This window comes from Trichophyton rubrum (genome assembly GCF_000151425.1).
Source record: "Trichophyton rubrum CBS 118892 genomic scaffold supercont2.4, whole genome shotgun sequence".
Lineage (NCBI taxonomy): Eukaryota > Fungi > Ascomycota > Eurotiomycetes > Onygenales > Arthrodermataceae > Trichophyton > Trichophyton rubrum.
Window position 1 is genome coordinate 2,075,905 of NW_003456425.1, and position 21,414 is coordinate 2,097,318.

A 21,414-nucleotide genomic window follows, 5' to 3' on the forward strand; every position below is an offset into this window, starting at 1 on the left:
GGGGGGGGGGGGCGGGCATGCAGGCCAGCGTCAGCACCCAGCACCCAGTACCAGTAGCATCGCAGCATTCGCTGGGCCGGCTGCAGCAGCCAGCAAGCCCAGCAGCCAGCAGCGAGCAGCGCGCGCGAAACAAAGGCAGGGAGGCAGGGAGGCAGGGAGGCAGCGCACCCTCGCAGCTCTCCAGCAGCCGAAGGGGAACGAGCTTTTACCGCCTGCTGGCTGGGTGGGCGGCTGGGCGGATCGCGCATGGGGGGGGCGAACTTTGGGCGCTGCCAGGCCGGCTAGCTCGACGGGCTTGTCTGCGCGCTGCTCGCCGCTCGTTGGCTGGCCGGCGCTGCCGGGGCATCCCGGCGGGCCCCCGCTGGGCCCCCTTTCGCTGCGTCTCCCCTTCGCTCGCCTGCTGGTGCTGGTGCTGGTGCTGGTGCTGCTGGACGCTAGTTAAACTTGGGTGGTGGGCGTTCTCTTTGACTCTCCTAGACCTCTCTTTGATACGGATATTCTCGACTTCTCTCTGCCTCGTCTGCCTCTCTCTCTGCTCTCTGCCTCGTCTGCCTCTCTCTCTGCTCTCTGCCTCGTCTGCCTCTCTCTCTGCTCTCTGCTTCTGTCCATAGGAGCCACCCCTGCAGCACTGCCAGCCAGGCGTCAGCGGCCCCCCTTCTCCCCCTTTGGCCGGCCCTTTTGGGGGCTGACAGGGGGTGGGCCACCGCAGGCTTGCCTGTCTCGCTGTGCCTCGTTCGTGGCTCTGACTGGCTGCGGCCGCCCTGGGACCCTGCTGCGGTGCCGCGACTAGCGGAGTCGCCCGCCAACTGCCGCTCTTCCTCTGCGCTCGCTTTCTTTTCTTTCTGTTTTTTTCCTTTTTTTCCTTTTTTCTTTTCTTTTCTTTTTTTTTTTTCTTCTGCATCGTCGTCTGTTACTAGTGACTGGATGGAGTCAAGTAAGTACACTCGGCCCAGCCCAGCCGTAAAGGCGCCGGCTGCAGGCTTTCTACGATACAAAGCACACTGCTAACTGATATAATAGTCTGGAGTCTGCGAAAGTGCTCGAGGTGATACTCAAGTGAAATGATTCCTAGTTAGTCTCTAACTGGCGATGATGGTTGTTGTTGTATCAGGCTGTCGGATATTAACTCTCGTCCCTATAAATAGCCCGCCAGTCAGCCGCTAGGCACTTGTTTTAGTGGCGTCTATGGAGGCAGCAGAAGGGGCACAAGGGGAGCGAAGGGGTCGCTGAGCGAGGTGATCTCCCTCCTATATCTACCCTAAATCCCCCTCCCCCCTGGTGACAGCCGACCCTCTCACAGGCGGGCTCGCAAGGCCCTTCTCCCGACGGCTGGTCCTCCCTCGCCCTGGCTCACGACGGGTTTCATGTTGGCTTCCCCCCTCGCTTCCGCCTCGTTCTTCGTCCCTTTTCTTCTTCCTGTCCTCCTCTTCTTGCTTGCTCTTCTGCTTGAGGTCGTGCTGCATCTGCCTGCCTGCCTGCCTGCTTGCTTGCTGCTGGTCTTCGACGGACAAGGGTCAATCCAATCATCGCATGGCATGTGACCTGCTTACTCATCCTTATCACCTTCCTCTTTTTATGTATTACGTAATATATGGAATAACATAACTCCTTGCTTATATAACAGCTTATTAATTATCTATCCTTTCATAAGCCATCCCATGCTCACCGCAATAATTAAGCTTTAGCGTTTGCTCGACTAAAGCCAGAAAGAAAGAAGGGGGAGAGAGAGAGAGAGAAAAGGCGATCTCACGATGCTGGCCTGAGCTAAACTCATCGCCGGGTCTCTGCTATCTTCTGCACAGGCTCCACGTTAAGCTAGCTACTTCTACGGAGTACTAAGACTACTTACGACTACGACTACTCCTAGACCAACATGGCCCAAGCATGTTGCCTCCGCTCACACCCCTGGATGGTCGTGGTCTTGACACTGCATGGCATTCAAATCTGTCCTGGCTCTGCACCGCAACCAACCCTCTTCTAACGGGTATCTCCTCCGGGCTCCCACTTGACCCCTCTGTCCAGGCCTCACGGACTGCCATTGCTCCTCTCTACGGAGTGTACGGAGTATATACCCTTGAATAATGATTTTCTTTAACCCGCCCCCTGGCCGTCTTCCCACCTCTGACCCAATAGTTTGCCTACTCGGGCGTATGGGTTTAGCGAGGATGAGCGACTATTGTACAGACCGTTTGTAGGTGCCCAGCCTGCTAGTTTCTCATATTTACCTCCTGGATGGTTCGACTTACTACTCCGTATCAATCTTAACAACAATTCTCCTCCTTTGCCGCCTTTCACTTGCCGTTGCCGCGGAGTTCGCATCCCTTTTTGGATTCTTAGCTTAGCCATGCTACAGAAGGGCTCTGGGTGCTAGTCTATATAATACATGCTCACACACACACACACACACACACATATATATATATATATATATATGTTCATGCAGCCGGTGAGTCCCGGGGTGCGCCTTTAAGGTGCCGTGAATTCTCTTTCTTCTTTCTTCTTTCTTTGGACTTTGTCTTTATCTCTCATACTTACATACACTCAAACGTACGTTATTCCCTTTCCCTTTTCTTTTCCTTTCCCGGTGGGTGACGCTTGAGTGGGCTCGCCCTCTTCTTACTTCTCCTGCCCGGGTCCCCTCCCCACCATTCATCAACGTATACTCTATCCTATATATTCCTTTTATTTTATTGCATTTTTATTTTATTTTTCTCTTGCCTGGGTATATCACCTCTTTTATCTTTATTTGGTCTGTCATACTTGGACGGGGCCGAAAAGCCATTATGGGTTCTCCTTGTTTCCACGTAGCTATAGTTGGAGCTGGCCTGGGAGGGCTGGCTGCCGCCATTGGTATCGCTCGGGCTGGCCAGAGTCACTGTCTTGGAGCAGCAAGCAGACGTTCAAGAGGTAGCTTTCTTTCCTTCATCTCCTCTTGCTTTCTTTTATTGATTCTGTTCTTCTTCTTTCCCCTTCAAAGCAAATATATCTAAACTGGTAGATATAGGTTGGTGCGGGCATACAGATCCCCCCCAATGCTTCGTATATTCTTCAGAAATGGGGGCTTCTCCCTGAGGTAGAACAAGTGGCCGTTCGACCGAGGGACTTCATTGTTAGATCGTACCGAACTGGCAAAGTGCTCTGCGTCCAGAACGCTTTCCCCTATACCTTTGAACGATATGGCGTGCCATACCTACATATCCACCGGGCAGACTACCACCGCATCCTCCTTAACGAGGCAGGCAGACTCGGAGTTGACGTACGCCTAGACAACACCGTCATCGGCATCGACTTCGACTTCCCCGCCGTCCACCTGCTGGGTAAGCCAGATGTCCACACCGATCTGATCATTGGTGCCGATGGTCTTCGGTCCGTTTGCCGCCAGGCCCTGCTCGGCCATGCTGATCATCCCCAAATGACCGGAGACATGGCCTATCGCATCATTGTGCGAGGAGAGGATGTCAAGCGCCATTCGGAACTCGCTGACCTGGCTGAGAGACCCGGTATGACCCACTGGATTGGCCCGAACGGACATGCCGTATGCTATTCCCTCAAGAGCGGGGAGATGCTGAACCTCGTCCTCGTCTGTCCGGATGATCTACCGGATACCGTGAATCTTGCCGACGCTGACCCGGACGAGATGAGAACTTTTTTCCAGGATTGGGATCCGCGGCTAAAGTCTCTGCTCGGCATGGTCAGGACGACGCAGAAGTGGCGGCTGCGGAATAGCGGAGAGATGGACTCATGGTCCCATCCAAGTGGGAAATTTGTCTTGCTTGGTGATGCCTGCCACGCCACTCTACCGTACCTGTACGTACCCTCTTCCTACTTAAGTATCCTCACTATTTTTTTTTCCTTTCCTCCGGCCTAGACTAGTTTTTTGACATTATTGTTTTTGGACCAGTGCCCAAGGAGCCGCTCAGGCTATAGAAGATGGTGCTGCACTCGGTACTCTCTTTGAACGCATCAAAAACAGCTCTCAGCTGCGTGATCTTCTCTCTATATATGAGGCCACGCGCAAAGAACGCACGTCCATAGTTGTACAGAGCAGCTCCGCGCTGAGAGACATACTGCACATGCGAGACGGCCCCGGCCAGCGCAATAGAGACATCAAACTGTACCAACGAAGCCCCTTTGAGTCATACCCTATTCCATGGATTGATCCCAAGTTCCAGGCTTACCTCTTCAGTTACGATGCCTTTGCCGAAGCATCCAAGGCCTGGGACAGATACATGAATGGCGAAGACACTGCACCAAAGCCAAAACTTCATGCACATCTATAATATCGATCATAATAGTTCGTTACATATCCCCAGTTATGTTGCGAATCGGTTTGTGTTTTCCCGCCCCATGAGTGCACTTTACGCAGGAACGAAGGGTTGGTTATGTTTTTTGACTTTGATACTATGATTAAAAGTTTCCAATAATATTAATATCATTTATTAACTAGCTATGTCACAGGTTTTCTAAACCCACTTGTTTAATGAGCTGCTGGATTTTATGCGCAATTTGAACGCATATAATATAGCTGCAGGTGTGACCTGCTTTGGATGGCCATGCTGGACCACGGTATCAGAGCCTGTTGTATCGGCTGTATATATTACGTAGCAGCCCTCAATTTGGCCGTCTTCAGGGCGATGGTGTGTGTTACTCAAAAGCAAGCTTTGGGTCAAGCTCGGCTATCACGGTAACTGTATCTCTGTCGGTAAAATGTAGCGCAAAACAAACATCTAACTAGCGCCGAGTCCAAAATAAGCCCGCCAACAGGCGAATTCAATAATAGCTCTGCCGCGGCCCTTACGGGACCAGCTTCGCAGGTGACTCGGCATTGACGGGGTCTGGGGCTCTCTTTATCACCGCTGCTCTGAAGCCGGCTGTAGACTACTACCATTAATCTTTGATACTTCCGTTAAACTGCTGCACCAACTGTGTAAGAACTGGCTTGCTGCTCTTAAAATACACCGAACACAGCCTAAAAATTTACTGCAGTCCATGGCTTAGATTCTTTCCGATGAGCTGACACTCCGAGAAGCAGACTGCGGTCCTTCCACCAGCCGTGCGCCGTACTTTGTAGTCCTTTGTCTCGTTGAATCTGAACTAATACTAAGTTAGCTAACTAACTAGTGTTGGTCGGTTGGCTGTTGGATTTGAGGTCTATGTCGTCGCTGACTAACCAACCCGAGCCTGCTTACTAACCCGCCATTTGTTTTGGGGGGTGGGATGGGCGCTTTTTTTGTTTTGGCGTCAAAGGCAACAACCTTGACGAGCAGTGACATCCTCAGCCAGACAGCATTGTGCCCATCGACCGCACAGCCTTCTTTCTCCTGACAGGGCCTCATCCCGCTGCATTGCACCAACGGTCAGCTCGTCTCGTCGCCTGCGAATCTATCACGTACTGCCTGGACACTGCTATCCACCAGCGTTCCCTCGCTCTGTGCCCCTCCTCTCCTTCACCTCCTTCTCCGCCTTAGTTTTAACGTGCTCTGTGCTCCCTCTCACCCACGGCCTAGCTAGACCTCCATCGGCAGATTACGAAGACAGTAACACTACCTATCTGCTCGTTTGCCCCGGCCGGACAACTTTTTTTTTTTTTTTCGGACGGCAGTGCTGGAGATCTGGGCCTGTCCCCTTTAACCCTGACATTTGATGCGCCATGTCGGTCTCTATCCGGGAGCTAGATAACACCGTCCGGGCCTTCTATGAGGGAAAAGGCGAAGCTGTAAGTCCACCCCGGTTGCCGTCATAGCGGGTTGTTCGCGCAAGTAAAGGACAAATCGGTGCTAAAATCTTTCATCTCTCTCTCTCTCTCTCTCTAGCAAAAACAAGCACAACAAGCTCTTACTGAGGTATGCACCCATCGATAGAGGGCATCCAGTCTTCCGGCTTAACATACCATTCTAACCGGGTTAATTCAGTTTAAACAAAATCCCGAATCATGGGTGCTCGTGGGAAACATCCTTCAGGAATCCGAATATGTCCAGACTAAATGTAAGCCTTCTTCCGGCTGCTGTCCACCGTCGTGCAGATCTTAGCGCTAACATACGCTTGTTAGATCTTGCTCTTCAAGTCCTCGACGATGTGATTATGACACGATGGAAAGTCCTTCCTCGCGAACAGTGTCAAGGTATGGACAATCGACTTGCATAAGGGTCCATATAATATTCCTTCTGACCAGACTGCTATTAGGTATCCGAAATTTCATCGTCAATTGTATCATCGAACACTCCAAAACGGAGGAGAAGCTGAAGAGCGAGCGGGCCTTTCTCAACAAACTTAACCTCGTCCTGGTGTCTATCTTGAAGCAAGAATGGCCTCATAACTGGCCAACCTTTATCAACGAAATCATATCATCATGCCACACGAGCTTATCGATATGTGAAAACAATATGGCCATCCTCCGCCTGCTCTCTGAAGAAGTTTTCGATTACTCCCAGGATCAGATGACATCAACCAAGGCCAGGAACCTGAAGACAACCATGTGCCAGGAATTCTCCGCTATTTTCCAGTTGTGTTCAGAAGTCCTGGATACTGCGAACCAGAGCAGTTTAATTAAATCTACCCTGGAAACACTGTTACGATTTCTCAACTGGATCCCACTGGGATATGTCTTTGAAACGCCCATCATCAACACTCTCTTGACACGGTTCTTAGACGTCCCTGAATTCCGCAACGTGACTCTCAAGTGCCTCACTGAGATAGGAAGCCTTCAAATTGGTCCGCAATATTCATATGACGAGAAACTTGTCCAGATATTCACAGATCTCTTAACAACTGTGTCCAAGATCATCCCTCTATCTCTGGACTTGAGGGAAACTTATGCGAACAGCAACTCCCGGGACCAAGAGTTTGTCCTCAATCTTGCTCTTTTCCTTTGCAACTTTTTCAGCGTCAGGCTACATGTAAGTACCCCGTACAGATTTACCTCTATTGGATCTCTTGTTTTCTAACTTGTCGCATTACAGCTTATCGAAAAACTTCCCAATAGAGATTACCTCACACATGCCCACTTCTATCTCATCCGAATTAGTCAGATTGATGACAGAGAAATTTTTAAAATCTGCCTGGAATACTGGACGCGGTTAGTCCAGGAGTTGTATGAAGAAATGCAACAGCTTCCAATCACTGATATAAACCCACTTGTCAGTATGGGGGTGAGCGGACTATCGAACGGCGGTGCCCCCCACCCAAGCACGCTTGCCAACTATCCTCTTCGAAAACATAAATACCAAGAAGTCCTCACTAGCCTGAGAACCGTTATGATTGAGAAGATGGTAAGGCCGGAGGAAGTGCTGATTGTCGAGAACGATGAAGGCGAAATCGTGCGGGAGTTCGTTAAAGAGAGTGATACTATTCAGCTATACAAAACCACCAGAGAGTGCCTTGTCTACCTTACTCACCTGGATGTAGTAGACACAGAAAACATCATGGCCGACAAGTTGGCCAAACAAGTTGATGGAACTGAGTGGTCCTGGGCAAATTGCAACACCCTCTGCTGGGCCATTGGCTCAATCTCTGGAGCCATGAATGAGGAGACCGAGAAGAGATTTCTCGTTACTGTCATCAAAGATCTTCTCGGCCTGACAGAAATGAAGCGTGGAAAAGACAACAAAGCGGTCGTGGCGAGTAACATCATGTATATTGTTGGGCAATACCCGAGGTTTTTGAAGGCACATTGGAAATTTTTGAAAACGGTTGTCAACAAGCTTTTTGAATTCATGCATGAGACTCACGAAGGTTTGTGATCCCCAACTGTTCAAGAACCGAAAGGTTATCATTTGCTAACTATGAGAAAAAAATAACAGGCGTCCAAGATATGGCGTGTGACACCTTCATCAAGATTGCGAACAAATGCCGACGGCATTTCGTTGTGTTGCAGCCTAGCGAGACCGAGCCGTTTATAGACGAGATCGTGGGATCAATGAGAAAAATCACCTGTGATCTGTCTCCCCAGCAAGTCCACACATTCTATGAAGCTTGTGGCTATATGATTTCGGCTCAAGGCCAGAAAGGCGTTCAGGATCGTTTAATTGAAAATCTCATGGCTCTTCCAAATGCTGCATGGGATTCGATCATCAGCCAGGCAACCCAGGACCCATCCACGCTTCAGAATGCAGAAACCATAAAAATTGTTGGAAATATAATGAAAACCAACGTAGCGGCTTGTACCTCAATTGGCAGCTACTTCTACTCGCAGATCGGACGCATTTATTTGGATATGCTCAACATGTACCGAGCATCGAGTCAGCTCATTTCGGATGCCATTGCTGCAGACAGTTAGTATTCACTCCTTCAGTGTTTTCCATTCGGCGCTCGCTAACATTTGTAAAAGCAACCGGATATGCTACTAAAACGCCGAGAGTGCGAGGACTGAGAACAATCAAAAAAGAGATTCTGAAGCTTATTGATACTTATGTCGAGAAGGCTGATGATCTCGAAATGGTCAACTCTAGCATGGTCCCGCCGCTTCTGGAAGCTGTTCTTCTTGACTACAACCGGAACGTCCCTGACGCCAGAGAAGCAGAGGTGCTTAATGTTATGACAACAATCATCCACAAATTACACGTATGTACCCCCATTGTGAAGCACACCCAACTCCGCACCTTTCTTGACACACCATAAACTCTATATACCTTAATTGCACTTCACCTGCTGACATTATATATAGAACCTCATGGATGACAAAGTTCCAATTATTATGGAAAATGTCTTCGAATGTACGCTTGGAATGATCAACAAAGACTTCCATGAATATCCCGAGCATCGTGTAGGGTTTTTCAAATTATTGCAGGCAATCAACCTATACTGCTTCTCTGCTCTTTTGAAACTAGATACCAGCCAGTTTAAATTTGTCATTGATTCATGCATGTGGGCTAGCAAGCACGACAACAGAGAAGTCGAGAACACCGGACTCACCATGTGCCTTGAGTTGATGAACAACATGGCGGACTCCGAGCCCCAGACGTCAAGTGTTTTCTTCAGACAATTTTATCTTCCGATATTACAAGATGTCTTCTTTGTGCTCACTGACACCGATCACAAGGCTGGTATGTTACTTTTATATATTTTGTTGATGGGTGCGAGTACTGATCCGTAATGTCATCTCCAGGGTTCAAATCTCAGGCAATGCTTCTTGCTCGCATGTTCTATTTCGTGCAATCGGACAAGATTCGGGATCCCATATATGCTCCTGACCAGGCTCCTGCTGGGACATCCAATAGAGACTTCCTGCAGGAGTATGTCGTGAATTTGCTCCAGAGTGCCTTCAAGAACCTACAAGAGTATGCCGTACCCCCTCCTGCACTGATCGAATATCTCATTGATATTAACAACATTTTAGGGCTCAAACAAGACAGTTTGTTACTGGTCTATTTGTTATCAATGATGACTTTAACAAATTCAAAACCCATCTAAGAGACTTCCTTATCTCCTTGAAGGAGTTCGCTGGCGACAACACAGAACTTTATGCTGAAGAAAGGGAACAGGAGTTGAAGGAAGCCAAAGCTGCTGAGCGCGACCGAGCGATAAAAATAGGTGGACTCTTGAAACCCTCGGATATGGATCAAGAGGATGAACTGTGATGCACAGATATGGATGCCCTCTTACAACATAAAAAGGAAAGAAAGAAAAGAAAAGGACTATCTTACGGACCTCAGTTTATGTTAGCACCTTTGCTCTATTTCATAGGAAGTTTGTAAATCATAACAGGCTATATCTCAGGGGTGCGTAATTGAATTCTACAATTGCACATCATTATCAAATAGTTTTACCTCTTCACCTGGTTTGAACGGTGGTAGGCCAATGTACGGACAACCGTCGCAACGGAAAGCGTCTCCTAAAGAGCAGTTTCCGCAACTCCCAGTTTTCCCTTGAACTGTAAAATCTACTTCTGCTATTTCTCCAGAGTTCAATTTTAACGCAGATAGCTTCTCGTCTGCGTTTGCACGCTGAAGCTTATCTTCTGCTTGGAGTTTCTGAGCTAGCCCACAGGTACAATCCTTACACGCCCTCCTGCGTTTGCCAGCTTTAGGCCTACACTCTGGGGCTATAAATTGTTAGTTAATCTTAAACGGTATATGTGCGCAAGGTGGATTCAGGCCTTACGTTGTATGATAGGTCTTTCAAGCTCATTCTCATCGATTAAATCATCCTCATCAATTAATTCTTCATCCTCATCGCCGTCTGGGGTATTAAAAACATAATTCGTGTTGTTATCCAATATCACTATGTTGTTTTGGAGTACTGCTGGCTGCTGTTCATTCTTATTTAGGTTGGTATCTTTCTTGGGTTTCTGGCTGTTGTTTAACGAAAATGGCAATGAAACCGATTGTTCTTCAAATGCAGGTTTCATTAGCTCCCCCTTATCATTAACCATTAATCCGCATAATATAGCTTCAGTACGAGTTGGTTCATTAATGGCGGTAGTAGATCCATCTTGATATTTCATTACTCCGCCTGGTTGTAGTGCTTGAGAGATCTGCTGTAGTGTGTCTCGTCCCACCAATCGCTCGCCTTCCCCATTTGTTCCATCGATGCCTGTGAGCAGCAAAACTAGACTGTAGGTAGACTCTGGGAGAGATACAAGGCCAGCGGCGAGGCGGTCTAGCATTTGCAAGTCTCTGGCGTTTTTATCATATTGATTGATAAACTCGGCTAGCTTGTCAGGGTTTGATGAGAGGGAGGGCGGGGAAAGTAGCAACACCCGGGGTAGACCACTCATGACGGCTGCAGGCGACATTATTCGTAGACGCTTTTGGGAGTCACTTTGTGCGATTTCAAGAGCTGTATAATAGGAAGAAGAGTCGTGGGTGTAGAAATGAACTACCACTTGAGCAATTTTTTTGTATGACTGATAACTGAAGGTTAGGTGGCAAGGATTACAAATGGAGATAAGAATGGTGGGCTCGTCAGAAATAAGTTGTATCACGTGCTGATAAGGAGCTTTGCCCCACCACCAGGGCTACCTGATAGTTAAATCTATCAAACTGATCACGAAGAACGTAAGATCTTATAGTGCCTACCTAAGCGGTTGGTACCTCATGATTTTACCTGGTTTAAAAGTTGCCGAATATACCCTCGCTCTAGGTACAAACTACTGTACATTAGTTAAAAAGTAAGTAGATCATGGGCTGAGGTTGACACTTACATGGTAGAACCAACACACAATCCTGTGGTTGCTACTTTAGTCAGGTTTTCCAGATCTAAGCCGCCGGGAACGCTTGAATATCTTAGAGATAACCAGCAAATAGCCCCTGCAATGCAGACACCCAAACTGGGAAGAATTTCCCTAGCATGGAGTTTGCTGTCATGCTTCTCAAAAAACCGCTGAATGAAGAAACTGCTCCAGATTACACGGGCAGCCATATTAACCAGATTCGCCCATAACAGCCCGTATACCCCTGATTGTGTGATTTTTAGAAACACATATGCGGCGACAACAAAGACCGCCGACAATATCCCCATCCATTTGGTTTGTAACCGTAGCTCAGAGTTGGTAGCTGCAGCGGAGACGAATGCTTCGGTAATGCCGTTAACTGCCAAAAATGGTATATAATAGCAGTACAATGACAAAACCTGTTGAGTCTCTGGAGAGTCCCAATGTGAGCCAATAATTAGCTTTATCGCGAGAGGAACAGCCGCAGGACCGACGGCGGCAATTGAAACACAAAGTATGCCGTATCCTCGTAGGATATTAAGGAATTGTGATTTTACATCCTTGACTGATTTATCAACAATCCGCCCACTTTCTCTTATGCCCAGAAGTTTGCTGAAAATGTTGCGACTGTATTCTTCAATGGGCTGGAAGACGATTCGAGCGATTAGGCCACCATAGTTTGAAGCTAACGCGTACTGTCCTTGAATCTCCAGGGTTGCCAGCGATGCAAGGATGATTGAGTCACTCTGTGTGAGGACATGTTTTGCAACCGACTGCATATACAAGTTCATGCTTAATGCTAATAAATGCTGTGGAATAAAAGAGAAAATATAATTGGAGTGATTACTGGTACGATATTAGCCCTGAAGAAATTTTGGACGAAGGACAAAAGGCAGACTTACATGTAGGCAATACGAACAGGATACAAATTGAACGCATGTTTCTTTGCTATTGGCTTAGCGGAAATAAAATACCCAGCAAGCAAGAAGGTGGCGTATCCGAGTTGACCAAGGGCAATAGACAGGATTCCTGCATCCTCATAACTTCGGCTGATAAGTAATACAGAAGCACAGCTAAAGAATGCTCTAGCCACTGAAGAAGTCATCTCCACTTTTGCTCTTGTACCATAGAGCATTCTCTGCTGAACCACGGCGAAAAGAGGTTCTGATAGCAGTTCCAAAACAGTGGCCAATTGAACTATTGAGAAACTTATTCTTTCAATATGGCCAAGTGTCCTATCATTCTGGCCCAAGTTTAGATAGAGCACGCCAAATAAATATGCCATCGGAAGACCGAGTGCTATCGGAACATACGAAATGTTCACAACGGCCTGGCTTCCTGCATTTTCATCCTGATTTTTGGCATTCTCAGGCCACTTATCTGCTGAATCAATGTCAGCAGCCTTTGTGATCTCTGGTGGCTGACGCTGTGCGGCTAGTCTGATACTTTCTCTCGAGAAGAACAGCACAGTGATTGAATATAACTCAATCTGTGAAGCAAGGCCGAATGCATAAGGGGTGATATGTCTCAAGAGAATTTGGTTTGCTAGGAATGTGAGGGCACGAGAGACCACTTGAATAGCAATCAAGTAGACTGGACCCAGAGCTAGCCGAGAGCCTGAGACCATGCTGAGGCACGAGAGTATTCAAACAGCGTGTGTCTTAAAACGGATCCATAATCCCCAAGGAAGAACATGCGTTGAAGCGCAGCAAATGGAAGATATCAAATGTTGGTCCATCAAAGGTCCGTCTAGGTATGTCCAGGCGTGCGAACGAACGAAGGTGTCTGGGCCAAGAAATAGATTAGATAATCAAGCGTATCACGTGGGATTTAATTGCTGGTGCCTGTCGAAAACGCGTCGCGATAAAGTTTTTTGTAGTCAACGAGTTAACTAATTAATAGTTAGATAAACCCCCACCAAAACGCCCTTTCAACGCGTCTTCGTCTTCAACAGGAAGTTCACCACAATCAACCTCAACTTTCCACCCGACAGCACCAGCAGTTCACTAGGAGCTGAAAGACGCTGACGGCACCGTTCTCTGTACACCTTTGAAGATGGCTAGCCAAATATCTGTGGGCGCCTTGAGGTAATGAACCCCTGAGTCAACTGGTTAATCTAGGCTAACCAACACATTTCACAGTGCTATGTTTGACAGCACGAAACTGCATGTGCCCCAACCAATACTGCAGTGTCTGCGGATCAAGCCAGTTGTTGTGCGGGAACAAGATCGCTACGGTGTGGTCTTCAGTGATGTGAACCACTTTGTTCGAACAATGCTTCCTACCCGTATGTATTACTGCACTCTTAGTCGCTTGGTATATTCGCCATCTAACTGCCTGGTTTCTACATAGAGTTGAACAGCTATGTGACGGACGGGATACTTCGACGTGGCTCCTTTGTGCGACTGACCAATTTCCAGGTCAGCGTTGTGAAAGGCAAACAGTGAGTGAGCTTGTTGCATGCAATTTTAGACTGTGTACTAAATCACTTGTAGTCTTCTCATAATCATGGGCCTCGAAGTCCTCAGTGCTCTGGGCGAAGCGGAAAGAATTGGAGATCCGAAACCTTTAGAACCAAAGTCCGGAGATGAGATGGGAGGGCAATCAACCACTCTTTCCAGTAACGAATTCTATAACGCACCACAGCCGCACAATCCTCCACAACACTTTCAAAATATTCAGCGGTCTCGGCCATCTGGCATGACCTCCAATGCAAACATATTCTCTATTGAGGCCTTGTCCCCGTTTGCTAACAATAAGTGGACTATCAAAGCACGTTGTACGCACAAATCTAACATCAAGACATGGAAAAACACTTTTGGAGAAGGAAAGCTTTTCAGCGTCAATCTGCTGGATGACAGTGGTGAAATCAGGGCTACTGCCTTCAAAGATCAGTGTGATTTACTCTACCCTATCTTCGAAGAAGGAGCTGTTTACTATATCTCGAGCCCTTGCACAGTCAAGATGGCAAAGAAAGAATTTAGTAACGTGAACAACGACTATGAACTCACTTTCGATAGAGACACAGTTGTTGAAAAGGTAAGCAGCGTGTACCCAAAGTCTAAACCAAGAATTCTCTAATTTTTACAACTAGGCCGAAGATCAAAATGATGTTCCACAGATTCGCTTCAATTTTACTAGCCTAGGAGATTTGCAATCAATTGACAAGGGAACGACAATTGACGTACTAGGAATATTGAAAGACGTTGATGCCACTTCTCAAGTGACTTCTAAAACTACGGGGAAGCCATATGACAAGCGAGAGCTTACGCTTGTTGATAATTCTGGATTTTCTGTCCGTCTTACCGTATGGGGAAATACAGCCACTAACTTTGACACTCCCCCCGAGTCCGTTGTTGCATTTAAAGGTGTTAAAGTATCTGATTTCGGAGGCCGCACATTGAGTCTACTGAGCTCCGGCACAGTAACAGTTGACCCTGACATTGAAGAAGCACATAGACTGAAGGGCTGGTATGATGCCCAAGGAAAGTCAAATTCCTTTACCGCCTATTCCTCCGGAGCTACTGGAGGCGGCGGTGGCTCGTGGCCTACTTTCAAAACTATCTCTGAAATTCGAGACGAAGAAATTCCAAGCGCAGATAGCTTTGAAAGCTTCTCGCTAAAGGCCACTGTGATCCACGTAAAGGACAACTTGTGCTACCCTGCCTGCCCGAATGAAGCATGCAAGAATAAGAAGGTGACTAGAGGCGACTTGGACCAGTGGCACTGTGAGCGATGCGAAAGGTCGTACGCCAATCCCAAGTATCGCTACATACTTTCACTCAACGCCTGTGACCATACTGGCCAAATCTGGTTGAGCTGTTTCGATGAAGCCGGCCAGATGATATTTGGCATGACTGCAGATGAGCTGATGAAAATCAAGGAGGAAGATGATGCAGCTGCAAATGAAATAACCAAAGGCGCAACCTACTGCACATGGAACTTCAAGTGCCGGGCAAAGCTGGATACCTATCAAGAGCAACAACGGTAAGACCCCTTTGTATCTCATTGTCGCTACCATTCACGCTGACGCCAGTATGCTCTTTCTCCCTGCAGAACCCGGTATAATGTTTATGCGGCTACACCCATTGACTATGCTACAGAGGCCGACCAACTATCCAAGTTGATCGCATCGTACAGTATCTAACGGGGACATAGACGGGTTGGTTTGAACCCAGGAATAGCTATCGAGTCTAGATGTTAGAGTAGTCTGAATAATAATAACTATGTAGCTGTCCAACAGCTAACTAGTTACCTTCTTCCACTCCCTTAGTTCAGCCTCAAGCCGAAGGAAGCTCCAGCCAGTCACGATGCTCTGCTTACTCATTTATATCACGTGATTATATTGGAGCCCTGGGCAGGTGAGGTCACGAGGAGCGGGAAGCGAAAACCGCGGAGAGACGCAGCGAAAGCAACAAACAACAACGACAGGCGACTTGAGGGACTGAAAGAGAGGCACAAGAGAGAGCCCAACATTCGCAAAAACGAGCCCATGATGTCGTTGCTGCAGCTGGTCAAGGCTAAATTTCTGTAAAAATGGAAATTTCTTGAGCTCCTGCGTCCTGACTTTGCCTGCTTTCTACACCCGTTTTTGAAGGACAGCAGCCCTAAATATAACATACGGGCATCCTTCCACATTGTGACTACCTGCAAGACGTCTGGATGATGATATCGTTTCCTGACCTGGGAGAAACCGTCATATCCGCTCCTTGCAATTACTTCTCCGCCTTAGCAGGCCATCTGGCCACTGTTTCACATCATATTTTGATGAATATAAAAGAAAGAGAACAGAAGCCAGAAGTGGTAGCTTGACATCGTCACTCCTTTGGTTCGCTCTTTTTCTTTTTTAGAAAAAGGCATATGCTATGACTAGTTGACCTTTTAGGGAACATATATTTTAGCGATGACTCGGATACCATGTCGCTCAACGGCGGCCAGGGGGATTATGCGCCCGCGTCAAACCTTTCCCAAGGCCGCCGTGCGCAAGCACAAGATTATTTTGGAAAGCATCACGCAAGAGAAGAAGAAACTCCGCATTGCCGTATGTGCTGTCTACTCCTAGTGCTCTATGCGCCCCGTATAGCCGGTTCTAAGTGAAGGGTAGATTTCTTTTGAGACCAAACCGCCTCCAGGATACACGTTTATTCCAGCAGGAAATCCGGAGTTCACTAACGGATGCAAGGAGCTGTGCCGGAAGGATGGATACAAAGTTTACACCGTGTCGGTTCGTGCTATTTCTTTAGAAGAAATATTACTCCGTTGTATATACCTGGCTGCTGACAGTTTGCATTTGTTGTTTTAGACAACCCCCCATCAACGAGTGCACGATCTTTCTCAGCATGTCCACAGGATTGGTTATCATTTCCCTAGTGTTGTGGTGGCTTCAATATGCATGGAGCGGGGTTTTTTCCTTTCATCCAGTGGGAGAGTGGTAGCGTATCAGAACCAGCGCCCTGACCAGATCCAAGGTAACAAAAGTGCAAGCTCGGAGCAGTCACAGGAAACCATCAACGCAGAGGCGAGGGACGCAATCAAAGATTTGTTCCCTAACATCCCAACCAAAGACCTGAATCAGATTGTAAAGACGGCTTTCAAAAAGGTACGCCAGCCATCACGCTTGCATTCGCTGCTAACTGTTATGTCTAGGGAAAACGTAGGGTTGGGACAGCAACCGAGCTTCCATTAGCACGCCGAGCTCAGCTAGCAGTAGTGGCTCATATTCGCCATATCTACACTAGCTATGATCGGTTACTAAAAATGACCTCCTTTCAGGAAGCCAGGGCGTCGGTCGAAGAACCTACCCTTGCTAAGCTAGTCCTGTGGCGAGGCGATGATGAAAACGGTACAACTGTACTTGAAGATGTTTTCCGTGAAGTCATCGTTATATCTGATGATGAAGACGATGAACGAGATGGTGAAGAGCAGGCGGCGGAATTACCACTGCCACCTCCACCACCTCGCCCTCATCATGAGATCCCTAGAGAAAGCATGGAGCTAGTTTCCAGGAATACCACAGAGAGGCAGGTTCCACTTAATTATGGAACTCCGAGGGACAGCCACTTTGCTACCCGTTCTTTCGCCCCACAGAATTCCAGGCAAAACCCTTCTTCTCCCAGCGTGATCACTATTGATACCCCTAGCCAACATTCTGAACGGAGAACCAATGACCACAGAGGGTTCCGCAGGTACGAGGCATGGGATCGAGCAAGAACTCGGTATAGCCATCTTGTAAACGGAGCTGCTGCCCCTGCTGTGCCAGAACAACGCTCTCCACGGTACTCACAAGCCAAACCACGGCAGGGATTCCCTGGCAGGGGGGAAGACCACCGAGTTCGGCTATCGCCATCTATGGATTGTTCAATTATAAGAGCTACTGATAGTAGTACCAGGAGAGATGTTGTTACAGATCATGCCCAACCTGCCAGCCCATACACGCCAAGAAGGATCACGGCCCTGAAAGAGACAGAGCCTGAGGTAAGAATCTTTGAAATAGTGCTTGCAGCGTATATTCATTTTGTCGTGTGCAGAACTAACGGGAGCGGCAGCGGCACCGCCAACTTCCGGACCATTCCCCTTTCTCGTCAGTTATTGAACGGTCTCAAATAGAATATGATTACAGACAGAGCCCTAGTACGTCTTCTAACCTACAGAGAGCGAACCGTATCCAGTCTCGACTCAGCTATCCTCCATCTGGGCTTGCTCACCATGGGCTCTCGTCGGCGCTTCCCCAGTCCCAAGCGGGGTCCCGTCTTGAGTCCCGGGATTACCCCATTGTTCCATCAATCGAGAGCCCGATGGCTCCGATCAGCCGACCAGAGAGGTCGGATAGCATCCCAAGAAACAGCCCAAGGTTGACAATGATGATGCCCGACATGAGACCCACTGAGAACGGACCTCCTCCCTCACAATTAGACCAGCATGCAAGGCATCAGGAAAGACACTGGGATGGTTCCAGGTATTCTCGTGTCGTTGGCACTCCCCAAAGACTGCTGCCCATCACTGTACGGAATGACATGCCGTCCTACAATAGCCATGTATCCCATCTGGATGAGCCATCCTGGAGTCCCTCATCTGGAGGCCAACACCACCAGCACCCGCAATCCCAGCCGCTACGGAGCTTAGAGAACATGACACGCTCTCCATTACTGGATAGACCGAGGGTTGTGCGAGTCGCCCAGCCTGGCCAGGCCGACCCTGAGCAGCGATATATCCACCATACGGGAGAGCATCACAACAGGGAGCGAGGCGTAGTATCATCATCCTCTCACCAGTCAGCTATGGCTGCGACTAACCTAGCAGATGCACCAAGGAGGATAACTTCACGGTATCCGTACCCTGACAACCCAGCAATAGTGATCCGACAGAGACATAGCCTGAATCCCCGTCTGGTCGCCTATCCTGCGGATACCGACAACCATTTGGCGCAGGTTCGCGTATATGATCGGCCTGTGGAAACTCGGACTTCTTTGGTATGTAATTACAAGGGGAGTCAAACGAAGAAGCGAGACGACCTGATTCCCCCCTCCTTATTGATTCACCTTTCTTTCTATCCCACGCTTTGGAGATCTTCCCTAGGATCCTCTTTTCTTTTTGAACCTCCCTGTCCTGTGTCCCTTGTAATATCCGTGCTGACCAAGTTATATCTTGTAATGACAAAACAGACTCAGATGGAGGATGGCCGGCATAATCATCATCATCATCATCGTCATCATCATCCAGCAGGGACGACACCCTTGGAAAACTGGAAGCCTGCTCTCATGCCGGACAGCGGCAGCAGGAACCGCCATGGCTATGCCTATGTCGAGAAACAGCCCTATTCATATATAGTGGACAGTGATCGGCCACCCGGGCCAGCGCCAGCACCGGTACAGGCAGCTGCTGGATCCTACTACCCTAGTGCTACCTCCGCTTTCCGGTCTTATCGATCTCCTCCACCGCCGACGTCGATACGCAGCTCCGAGTCGTCGGCCATGACCTCTACGCTCACTCGCACCTGGACCGCGCCCGAGCTGGGCCCTTCAAACGGCCCCATCCGCAGCCAGCAGCCATACACTCACCGGCCGTTCCTGTAGCAGTACTTAGTCGCGGTAGTCCGCCGCACATGCATGACGGGGGTGGGTGGCTTGTATGTTTTGCTTGTATTGAGTGAGCACGGCGTTTTTCATGCGGGAACAAGAGGCGGCGAGCGTGTATATATATCTATATCCCTTTTTACATAAATACGTCATTATCATTATCACTGCTGCCGGAGATTCCTGTCAGTGTATGAGATGAGCCGTCGCTGCCGGTTCGACCGAGGTTGGGCTGTGGCGTCTGGCTGCATGAACTGCGAGATCGTAACCAGTGAACGAACTAACTAGTCAGTTCAACGAGCAAAAAGAAGCTGATCTTCTCAAACCTCGCGATACGAGCCGTCAAATCTCCCAACGACAACGCAGCCCCCAGTCCCAGGAACCGGGGCCAGGACAGGGCCAGGAACGCCGCCAGGGGGGGAGGATTTTTCGCTGGCAAGTAGCAAATGGCAGCACCGCCCGCCAGCCTGGATCGATCGCGGCCAGCATGTGAGACAGACCGGGGGTGGAAGGGGAGTCGCTGGCGTCGACCTGCTCAGCTCGCCACACAGCGAGAAGATACTCCGACGGGACACGAGAGAGACTGGGACTACTGCCGAAGACGCAGGACACGCAGGACGCAGGACGAGAAGCTGGCCAGGACCGCCGTTGCGAGCGAGAGAGACGGATGTTGGCAGCGATACGAGGCCGCCAGCCAGCCAGCCAGCCAGCCAGCCAGCCCGGCAGCGCGACAAGAGGGAGCAAGAAGCCATCGCCAGCGACGGACGAACGGCTGCATCGCCCAGCTCCAGCGCAGCGCCCAGTCGCCAGGCTCGCCGTTGACGTCGATTTGCTCGGCCATCGTGGCATCGCCGTCGCCATCGCCATCGTCATCGCCATCGCCATCGCCCGTCGCCGTTGGTCGCTTGTCTGGTCCTGCGTCTCCGGTCTCGAGCTTGCTTCGAGCGCATCCCTCAACGTCGTTCCAACGCCCGGCGCAAAAAGCTTCGCTGCCAGGGGACCCGGTCTCCGCCCTTTGCGCCAGGGCTCATCTTGACAAGCGCGAGACTTCCCATGGATCCTCCCCACCGCGCCACCAGACAGGCGAACCAGGGCCGAGAAAAGGCCCTGTTGTGGTGGGGGAGAGCCCTTCTCGAGGCGACTATCTCATTGATCCAACCGACGCTTCTTCTGGCCGGCGGCGTCGTCGTCGTCGTCGTTGTCGCTTCCGTTCGTCTTCATGGGATATGCACGCAACGAGCGAGCGAATGGGGGTGGAGCTGCTCTTCCCACTGCGCTGGAGCTGCTCCTCTCTCCTCGTTGGTCGGATTGGGATGTTTGCCCCGAGTCCGCTGGACGGGGATGTTGCTCTTTTCTGTCTCTTGTGGCCGCGATGGAGACGTCAAGCCATGAGCCATGAGCCGTGAGCCAGCGTTGAGGGAGGCGACGAACCAGAAACAGAACAGACAACAACATAGACAAGACAGCTGAAGAGAGACCGAGAGAGAGAGAGAACGTCAGATACGATCTGCTCCTGGGATAGGCATGGAGCTCTCTCGATGAGCTCCTCCAATCTCGTTCCATCCCTGCTCACTGCGAGATATCCATCTTCATCCACTGATTCAACTAAGTATATGGTTATCCCAAGCTTGCTACCGAGCAAGACTTGCTTGCATACCCTGGCTCCATCCGGCCCGCCCCTCTGGCTTTTATCTTTCTTCTTCTTTTCGCTGCCACCCACCCTCCTGTGCCTCTCTTCTGCCTCTGTTCCTCTCTCCTATCTGTCTCCAGGACTGGCGGCGGGGGGGGGGGGGGGGGGGGGGGAACTTGGGTCCCTGCCCGTATCTTTTTAAAAAAAACCCCACCCCTTTTGATGGGGGGTTGAGCCCTTTAACGCAAAGCAACTTATCCAAAACTCCCAAAGGAATCGCGCCGGGACCCTCCCCGTTCCCTTCACATTCCAAAAACCCCCAAAGCCTTAGATTTGCGAAAAATTGCCTAGATTACCTAAGCCCCTCAAAATAACGACGCTGGCTTCATCCCCCCGTTTTATAGCCGGGGTCTTTTTGCTTGGATGCCGTCTCGTTCAGGGGACTAAAAAGAAAAAAATCCCAATTTCCACCCCCCCCCCCCGCGCCCGGCCCTATCCCGAATACAATACCACAAAGGGCCAAGAACCGGTGATATAACACGCCCCCGGCGCGGCGAAAAATC

The 21,414-nt window shown here is 49.4% G+C and overlaps 7 protein-coding genes across 7 annotated transcripts; 5 read left to right on the top strand and 2 right to left on the bottom strand.

Moving 5' to 3' along the window:
• Positions 1–1,884: 1,884 nt before the first annotated feature.
• On the top strand, positions 1,885–4,280 carry TERG_04688 (uncharacterized protein; the record flags this gene model as incomplete). The annotated part of the gene is made up of 4 exons (XM_047748305.1): positions 1,885–2,057; positions 2,134–2,191; positions 3,005–3,807; positions 3,902–4,280. The coding sequence occupies 4 exons, from the start codon at positions 1,885–1,887 to the stop codon at positions 4,278–4,280; spliced, it is 1,413 nt and encodes a 470-aa protein (XP_047604283.1).
• Positions 4,281–5,220: 940 nt separating this feature from the next.
• TERG_04689 (uncharacterized protein) lies at positions 5,221–9,575 on the top strand (the record flags this gene model as incomplete). Its single annotated transcript, XM_047748306.1, has 11 exons — positions 5,221–5,716; positions 5,814–5,843; positions 5,913–5,985; positions 6,050–6,121; positions 6,184–6,896; positions 6,960–7,731; positions 7,800–8,270; positions 8,327–8,559; positions 8,663–9,041; positions 9,104–9,275; positions 9,335–9,575. Exons 1-11 carry the CDS (start codon positions 5,651–5,653, stop codon positions 9,573–9,575), a joined length of 3,222 nt encoding a protein of 1,073 aa, XP_047604284.1. The 5' UTR covers positions 5,221–5,650.
• A 156-nt stretch (positions 9,576–9,731) lies between these two features.
• On the bottom strand, positions 9,732–10,732 carry TERG_04690 (Fe-S cluster assembly protein DRE2; the record flags this gene model as incomplete). Its single annotated transcript, XM_003235585.1, has 2 exons — positions 9,732–10,039; positions 10,099–10,732. 2 exons carry the CDS (start codon positions 10,730–10,732, stop codon positions 9,732–9,734), a joined length of 942 nt encoding a protein of 313 aa, XP_003235633.1.
• A 185-nt stretch (positions 10,733–10,917) lies between these two features.
• TERG_04691 (uncharacterized protein) lies at positions 10,918–12,776 on the bottom strand (the record flags this gene model as incomplete). Its single annotated transcript, XM_047748307.1, has 3 exons — positions 10,918–10,954; positions 11,141–11,995; positions 12,052–12,776. 3 exons carry the CDS (start codon positions 12,774–12,776, stop codon positions 10,918–10,920), a joined length of 1,617 nt encoding a protein of 538 aa, XP_047604285.1.
• Positions 12,777–13,204: 428 nt separating this feature from the next.
• Positions 13,205–15,296, top strand: TERG_04692 (uncharacterized protein; the record flags this gene model as incomplete). The annotated part of the gene is made up of 6 exons (XM_003235587.1): positions 13,205–13,236; positions 13,291–13,436; positions 13,502–13,592; positions 13,645–14,188; positions 14,244–15,136; positions 15,206–15,296. The coding sequence occupies 6 exons, from the start codon at positions 13,205–13,207 to the stop codon at positions 15,294–15,296; spliced, it is 1,797 nt and encodes a 598-aa protein (XP_003235635.1).
• A 756-nt stretch (positions 15,297–16,052) lies between these two features.
• TERG_12174 (uncharacterized protein) lies at positions 16,053–16,835 on the top strand (the record flags this gene model as incomplete). Its single annotated transcript, XM_047751171.1, has 3 exons — positions 16,053–16,190; positions 16,254–16,373; positions 16,452–16,835. 3 exons carry the CDS (start codon positions 16,053–16,055, stop codon positions 16,833–16,835), a joined length of 642 nt encoding a protein of 213 aa, XP_047606375.1.
• Positions 16,836–17,943: 1,108 nt separating this feature from the next.
• TERG_12175 (uncharacterized protein) lies at positions 17,944–19,221 on the top strand (the record flags this gene model as incomplete). Its single annotated transcript, XM_047751172.1, has 1 exon — positions 17,944–19,221. The coding sequence occupies one exon, from the start codon at positions 17,944–17,946 to the stop codon at positions 19,219–19,221; it is 1,278 nt and encodes a 425-aa protein (XP_047606376.1).
• Positions 19,222–21,414: the final 2,193 nt, after the last annotated feature.